General features: G+C 38.8%; 1 protein-coding gene across 1 annotated transcript in view; it reads right to left on the bottom strand.

Moving 5' to 3' along the window:
- Positions 1-1,317: 1,317 nt before the first annotated feature.
- The window catches only part of LOC128526771 (alpha-1,6-mannosylglycoprotein 6-beta-N-acetylglucosaminyltransferase B-like), a 107,557-nt gene continuing 100,210 nt past the window's right edge, over positions 1,318-8,664 (bottom strand). The window contains exons 17-19 of the mRNA XM_053498915.1: positions 5,132-5,206; positions 1,891-2,153; positions 1,318-1,663 (exon numbers count right to left, since the gene is read on the bottom strand). Of these exons, the coding sequence (XP_053354890.1) occupies positions 1,465-1,663; positions 1,891-2,153; positions 5,132-5,206 (537 nt within the window). The 3' untranslated portion in view covers positions 1,318-1,464. The remainder of the gene's footprint in view (positions 1,664-1,890; positions 2,154-5,131; positions 5,207-8,664) is intronic.

Genomic DNA, 8,664 nt, shown 5'->3' with positions numbered 1-8,664 from the left:
TGTGGGTCAGAGTGACCTGGAGCGGGCCCGGCACTCGAGCGTCCAGCGCGGCAAAGTTATTACCTGTCTGTCTGACCCAACACGGTGCTTAATCTCCCCACAGGCAGGAAAAGACTGGGTTCAACACATGAGAAATTTAAGGCTGAAAATACTCTCGAACATGCACACACACACACACACACACACACACCTTTAGTCATGACCTTGACTTTAAAGGTGATGAATTTTTATTTAACATGATAGAATTTTTTATTTGTTTATTTATTTATTTTTTAATGATATTTCAGCTAGTAGTGTATTTTTTTTTTTTTTTTTTTTTTTTTTGATGGGTCCCGTCCTGAAGCAAACTATGTTGTAGATCCTTCAAAATTGTCTTTTTGGAAAACTCCTTCCATTTTTAGAATATAAAAATGCATTTTAGTAGAAATACAGACATTTGCTGTACATTAAACTGGAGTAAAAGTAAAAATGATCCTTATTAAAACTATTTAAATAAAGATACATGAGATATGTACTTAAGTACAGCAATGAAGTACAGCTACATTTCATTTTATGACCAGCCTCTTCTTCTCTCTGTGTTAATGAGACAAACACGCTTGTCGTTATACTGTTATTAAGTACTGACACTGGAGACTCCTTCCATTAAAATGTCAAACAAAGTCAAATAAAAGTCTCTCTTTACAGAAAACTTCACAAGTGTCTACAGGTTCGAGTCCCTGTGAATGATACTATCGTTACTATAGAAACGATAAACAAACACATAAACATATAAACTTGAAGTACTCTCAGGGCTGCTGTAATTTTTTAACGATGAATAATTCAGTTTATTTTAATGCTCACTTTTGATGACTTTCTATATTCATCATCCAGTTCTCCAATATTTACCTGTAGGATTCAATAGTGATGATCCTACTTTGAGAATAATAATAATAATAATAATAATAATACCATAAAATATATCTTAAAAAAAACAAAAAAGGCAAATGTGTGTCTTTCTTTTATTAGTTATATAAGTTACATCACAAACGTGTGTAGTCATAAAAATTCACAGTCTACATTCAAATATTTTAGTTTGTTTAAAAAATAATCTTTGTCCGTTTTATGCGGGTCAAAGTTCAACGTTTTGTTTTTCTTTGTGTTGCAGAGTTTCCTAATGATGATTTATGATAGGCGTGTCATCCCTTCTGGGTTGCCTGATCCTCCTTTTTAATCTCAGGAAATAAAAACATGATGCAAGACGTATTGGTGGTTTTATTTCCTGTCTGGAGTGAAATCTTTTATTATGATTTTTTTCTTTTTTTTTTTTTTGTTGTTTTTGTTCACCAGGGACAATCGACTGATTTCTGGCGAGGAAGATCTCTTCTCTATATATTTTTGACGAGTTCTTTTTCAGCCGTGGTTTCGGGGAGAAAAAAAAAACAAAACAAAAAAAAACAAAAAATCCAGGAGTTTAGTAGAAATCCGTCATAAGCAGTCCCGACAGAGCGCCACTTGTCCTTTACGGAAGTCTCTGCATGGACACACCCGTCTGTACTTCGCGCCGAAGCCAGCGCAGCTAAACAGGAGAGGCTCTTTCTGAAGGCCGCACTCGCGCGCCGTCGTGGAAAACGCCGGAAAAATGTGATTCATCTCAAATTCCACGACTTCACACTGCACCTGCAGCCTGAAACGAGACCAGACGGAGACATTAACTAAGCAGGATAAAAATAAAAAAAAGAAATAAAAAGGAATTAGGAAAAGCAAAAGAGAAAAATGAGCAGGTCAGATAAAGAGGAAATAGGTGACGAATTAAAGGAGAGAAAAAGAGAGTGGGTCGTATAGAGAGAGAGAAAAAAAAACCTTTTCTGTTGACAAAACCCGCTGAAGGTCATTAAGGTTAAGGTCACTCACCTGCTCAGCGCCTCTTTGTTATTGACGAAGCGGAAGAAAGCCGGTTCACACACCAGGTCCGAGCTCCTGCAGGCGTCCACACACGACTGCCCCTCTGTCGACATGGTGAGTCTGAGAGCGCTGAGAGGGGGCCAGCAGGGCGGCGCTGTAGAGTTAGGAGCCCACGAGACCAGCCCTGAGTCGCCCATGCCCACAAACACACCTCCGGGCCAAACCGCCGACATGTTAGCCGGGGGGAACGGAGCCTCCGCGGTGCAAAATTCCTGCGCGAGTAAATAAAAGGTGATTACATTTTTTTTTTTTTTAATATGTACCTAAAATGACTAAATTTTGTAAATATATGTCAACAATGTACCATACAAGTATTTTTGTTTGTTTGTTTCCTAGGTCTTATATATAAATAAAATGTAAAAGCCCACATCTTTTCTATTTTTATTACATCCTATCTTTCTTTAATATTCTCATCTTGGTTTTATTATCTTCTCATCCCCTTGTTCTTTTCTCCTTCAAATGTATTGCTCACTTTCTCGTATGATCTATATTTAATCTATATATAATCTCTCTTTTTATTTTTTTCCTTCTCCCATTTATTGTTCGTACTTTTTATCACTTTCTCTCTCTTTAATATCTTTCTGATTTTAAAATATTCTTTCTTCTTATTATCCTTTTCTTCATCCCTTTCTTATTTTTGAATTTTTTTATTCTATTTTAATTTTTTGCATATTTTTTCCATAGTGACCATTCTTTCTTATTCATCCTATTGTTTTCTTGCATTCTTGTTCTTATTTACTGCCTCACATGTCTTATAGTGATTTTTTTTTACCTGACACAGTCAGGTCCATTAGTATTGGAACAGTGACAAGTATCATATGCTGCTTATCTGTACGTATCGATTTCAAATAAAGCAAACATGACTAAAATGTAGTTCAAAAGGTTTAACAGACTTATACGGCCCTGATTGTTACACTTACATCAATTACAGGAATCGCGGCCACGTTCGTAGGCTCAAAAGTAATCGAACAACCTAATAAACATAATACTAGAATTAAAAGTTTTTAATACTGCATACTGAGTTTCCTCCCCGAGCTGCTTTCCCTTCGCTTCACTGTCGGCCTTTCAGTCGCTGTGTGTTTGCGATTCTTTCTGCCTTCGGTCAGTGAAAAGCCGCTCAGCTGGGTTGACAATTCTTAGAATTATGACTTTTTTTTTTTTAGAATTACCCCTTAAATTTGAGACTAAATCCTGGTAAAGATAAAAAGTATTCATGAAACGTCTCAGCCCTAAAAACAGCTCCTAAGATAAAAGTTGTTAGGAGTAGAGAGGAGGACTTTTAAGAGGCTTAAGAGTTTCTAGCAGAGAACGAAATGGCGAGAAGAGGAAATATTCTTTAAACACCGAACGTGAAAGCTAAAAGTAAACACTGCTCTTCTGTCCAATTTGGGTTTCTTGTTGTTTTACTTCCTTCCATCTCTCTTAAGCTGATACCATCCAAAAGTGCAACCTCAACAGACTGTCCTGCTACATGTACATTGGTAAAAGCTGAGCCATTTTGCTCCAATCAATCTAAAATGAATCACAAGTAATAGCATCAGTATGATAAATAAATGTAAGAACTTAAATATAGTAACTACTGCATGAAATTGGTTGGAAAAATATTTAGCCTATATCTTAAGTAGTCTGTGGTCATGATTATACAATTTCTTTACAAACAAACATTATAATTTCACTGTCTGTTCTATTATCATATATTCAATTTTTTTTTACAAAGAGCACAATTCAAGGCCTTTACAGAGGTTTTTATTAACCAATCACAGTCCTTGTGATTAGTTTGTCCTCTGCATCATCCCAAGCAACGGGGTCAACCACACCTCCTTTCCTTCCTCAGAGCTGCTCATGTTTAGTCTAGGACTGCCAGCTAGGACTTTTTAACCCATCAGCTTCCACATCATGAATGAACACCAGTGAGTGGGTTCCAGTGGCAGCCCGGGCCTGAACACCGAGACGACACACTGATGTGGTCTGCTTCAGAACAGGAGCTCTTCCTTTCCTTCTCCATGTTCTTCTCTTTTCTTCTTTCATCTGTCTCAACGGTCAGAACTGTTTTTTTTTAAGATCCTTTCTAGCTACCTCTAATCTGTCCTGTCTGTCCCTGGGTCTTCTCAGTGGTTTACTGGGACTTTTCCGTTCATAAAGGCGTCTTTTAATAACACACACTGACACTGGTGCTCCTGCCGCATCCTGGGTGGTCTTAAATCTTGGTGATAAATGTCCTTGTTAGTTTTTATCATATTTAGTCAATCTTTTTTGTTTAGTCTAGTTTTAGTCAATAAAAACCCAACATTTTAGCAATAAGATTATTATTAATTTAACTTACAGTCAATCTAGTCTAGACTAAACCATTTATTAAGGTTTTTTTTATCTGATGTTTTCAGCTAATTATATTGATTTTTAACCATCACAGTGTTTTTTAACTTAAACAGATACACACACACACACACACACACACACACATTTGGACTGTTGTAGCTCTTATGGGTCACAAACATTTGCTAACCTATATGTGTGATGATGAGAGAGTTCCCGTGACCCGGGAAATACCGCTGCTCTTAATCAGTGGATTGTGACGAAGAGAATAAAGACCGATGTTTTATTAGATTTAATTTTTTCAAACCAGATTTTAGTCTCGTCTTTTTCCATCCACAATATTGCACACTGATTTCATCACCGTCACTGTTCATTGATATCCGTGACGTCTCGTCATCGCCACGGAATTAACACTACTTGACTAGATGTTGTGTAAAGGTGTTGGGTAAACCCCAATGAAAGGGTTTTGTGATTCTCCACTGGAGTTTCTTTGTGGCCTCACCGGTGTGTGTGTGCCTTTTTTATAAAGAATTTAGCAGATGGTTGATTTGGTCTCCTAAAGTTTTGCTCTTTCTCTCTCTCTCTCTCTTTAATCTCTTTAGTCATGAAATAAATAAGAAATAGACTCAACTGACCACCAAACTGTTTTTTTCCAGTCGGCTGTCCAGGTACTTTTGAGGCTGTAAAAATCCTTTTAAAAACTGTCTGTAATTCATAAACGCTTCAATCGCGCGCTGATTGCTTCATTTCAGATCCATTGTGTTGGTGGACCGAGGCAACAATGCAAACATTGGGTCATTTTTCAAATACTTGAATAGACTATAATCATATTCATACACACACACACACACACACACACACACACACACACACTTACCTGATGCTGAATGTAAGCATGCACTCTCTCGAGCATTCCCTCACACGTATATTCATATGGCAGATAAGGATCCACCTGAAAACACACACACACACACACACTTGTTTTTACATCTTTGCTAAAATCTGTTTTTCCTTGCTGCTCGTCATTATTCTAGGTAATTGCAATATTAAAAAGGAACTGTGGCGTATTATTCGAAACAGACAAAAACAGTAATTGCGAAACTCGTCAAGCTTAATCGCCTTCGCATTCTGACAGTCGGGATTCGCTGAGTCGATAAATCACATTTTCATTTTCCTTGGCCGTGGACGTAAACGATCTCGTACCTGAATGACGAGCTGTAATAAAAAACAGCACACTTGATTAAACTGATTAGATTTTTCGTCTCTTGAGCGAGAGAGAGAGAGACAGAGAGAGAGAGAGAGAGAGAGAGAGAGAGTAGAAAGATGCGCCTCAACACAAACACTTGCAGCAGATGAAATGACGCACGCTTGCAAACACGCTTTGAGCACAGACGTGATTTGCAGCCGGGTTCGGGGATTTATCTGTTTTTATTTTTTTTTCAACTACTGCATCCTCATCAGACTCACTGACTTCAATTCTCTTTTCTCTCTGCAGCAGCTGCGAAGCAGCGAACAGAAATAAACCCAGCTCATTTAAACACCAGAGAACACTGACGCTCGGTAACGACTATCAGGATGGCGTCTGACTGACAGCAGCGGATTCGTCTGTTTCGCTATTTAAAGCTGTGAGTTAATGAAACAGCAGATTGGAGGAGAAAATAGAAACGGACAAGCAGACAAAAAGAGGGGGTGAGACAAAGGGGGAGACAGAAAGACAGACAGGAAAAGATGAGAGAAAAAGGGAGACATACGCAAACAGAGTTAGACAGGAAAGGACAGAGGGACAAAGAAAGGGAGGGAGAGAGAGAAAAGATGAACAAACAGACAGACAGACAGACAGACAGACAGACAGACAGACAGACAGACAGACAGACAGACAGACAGAGAGGGGATCCCTGATTGGCTGCTAGAAAACATGATTTCGACCAGAATAAAGACTGAAGGACTTTCTTTTAAAGTGGCTCTAACACATTTTCACCACACACACACACACACACGTCTGCCCTTCATTAGCACAATCCTCACGCTCCATGTCTCAAACTTTCCCCCGATCTTCTCTAACATCTCCATCCTGCAGCAGGTCTCCGACTGGTCCGCGTGCTCCACTCTGCCTCCCTGCAGCGCTCGAATCAATGCCCATTTCCTGCGGCTAGCCGGCGCTCGGGGCTTCACGGATCGATTGACTCGTCGGTCCTGCAGAGAGTGGAGCCATCCGAATCCACAGCGCCTAATTAATGTTTTTCACCCACTGATTTCTTTTTTCTTTCTTTTCTTTTTTTTTTAAACCACAAGGGATTCCCATAGAGACATTTGCTGGAGCAGGTTGACATCTCCAAACCACACACACACACACACACACACACATGTTAGTACGTGGTAAATGTGTAGGGGTTATTGAGACATCAATGAGACTAATATGTAATTAAGGAGGTTTAAAGGATATTAAACATGTTCCTGTGTGTGTTTCCCAGAGCTGGACGTTTATATCAGACGAGTTTCACTTAGAGGGACGGAATTAGAGATGGACATATATAATTATACTTTATAATCAAAAGACATATAGAACCAAACAAATGCATGGTGGCCAATACTTTAGTCTTACTAAATACAGGAAAGAGTCGATGCTGATTATTTTAATTATGTTTAAATATAACAAATACCTAATGAGTTGTTCAGGTCATTGTTTACGCCGAGACATTCTGTAAACATCAGTATGGATGAAGAACACTAAATGCAAAATCGTTCTAATTGTCAGCAGCAAGAAACTTTACTGTCTGCAGTTAGATAAAATAAAATGAGATCATTAGATCAATAAATGAGAGCAGACATTTTGACAAATCAGTGATCAGTGATATCACTAGCTCCGCCCATATACCTTTGATATAAAAGAACAATCAAATAGTTGAAAAACAACTGTGTTTGCGTTAGAACCGTGTCTCGTCCTTCTGTATAAACCAACATAAACACAGCCTTCAGATCATTCAGGCTGATTCCCAAAACAGCACAGTAATCAGATTTAATCTGAACTAAACCTGATGTAATCATTTTTAGAATAATTAGGCGTTAATTAATTGATCTTTCATTATTTAATAATCAATTCAAAAAGGGCAAATTAGCCACTAATCAGTGTGTAAATGCAGGAGTCTGTTTGCTTTCTCGACTGGAACAGCTGCAGACGATTTAATCAACAAGACTTAACTGTAAAGTCTGTTTTCACACAATAACCGAACACTGCATCATAGTCATTAGCCTGAGATGTGTTTACTTCTGAAACGAGCGGAGTTTAAACGAGGCAGAGCACTAATGACGACCAGCAGCATCCTTTCTCACTGCCCCGCTGATGAACGCCTATTTCGTTAAACACATTTTCATGATTAATCTTCAAATGGACGTCAAAAATAGATGTTCAATTTCTGTGCAATTTTGGACAATTACACTTTTGAGTGCCTTTAAAAAGCCAAGAAGTGCTTTTCTATTTCATTTTATGAAAATCTATAAATTCACCAATCAGGCACGGCATTAAAACCACCTGCCTGATATTGTATAGGATCCCTTTGTACACCCAAAAAGCTTGAATACTCCATAAGATCATGGACCTGAACTCCATAAGACCTCTGAAGTTATTCTGTGGGATTTGGCACTAAGACATTAGCTCAAGTCTCTTAAGACCTGTAAGTCCCCACATGGATCAGACTTGTTTGTCCAGCATATTTAACATATCAGAGATCTGAACTCTTTTTTATGTTCCTCACAACATTCCTGAACCATCTTTAGTGTATCACGATACAATATCCTACTGAAAGAGATCATCGCCATCAGGGAACACTGTTGCCATGAAGAGGTGTAACTTGGTCTGCAGCAGCGTTTAAAGAGGGGTGTCAAAGTAACATCTCCGTGAATGACATGACACAAGATTTCCCAGGTGAACATTTCCCAGTGCATTACACTGGCTCTGACAGACTCATCTTCTTCCCATAGTGCATCCTGGTCCCATCAGACCAGGCCACCTTCTTCCATTGCTCCATGGTCCAGTTTTGATGCATTTGTTCCCATTGTAGGGGCTTTCAGTGATGGACAAGGTTGGTATGGGCATTCTGATTGATCTGTTGTTGTCTGTGGAGCCTCATACACAGCATGCTGTCATGCTTTTTGTGTCCTGACATTTTTCTTTTAAAGCATACATGTTTTTATAAACCAGATGGCCCAGCCATCACTCCCCACATCCAACAATAATCCCTGAGCATCCAAGACCCAATCAAAGGTTACTAGTTTTCCTTTCTTCTTTCCCCACTTTTGGACGGCACTAACCACTGCATGCCAGGCTTTTGCTTATCAGTTAACCCAAACCTCCTTCCAACAGTTTACTTTGAAAACCTACAACAACGTGTTTTACAATGAGAAGGCATTCAA

This window comes from Clarias gariepinus, chromosome 6 (assembly GCF_024256425.1).
Source record: "Clarias gariepinus isolate MV-2021 ecotype Netherlands chromosome 6, CGAR_prim_01v2, whole genome shotgun sequence".
NCBI classification, from domain to species: domain Eukaryota; kingdom Metazoa; phylum Chordata; class Actinopteri; order Siluriformes; family Clariidae; genus Clarias; species Clarias gariepinus.
The sequence above is the reverse complement of the archived record's forward strand: the minus strand, read 5'-3'. Positions and strand labels throughout refer to the sequence as shown.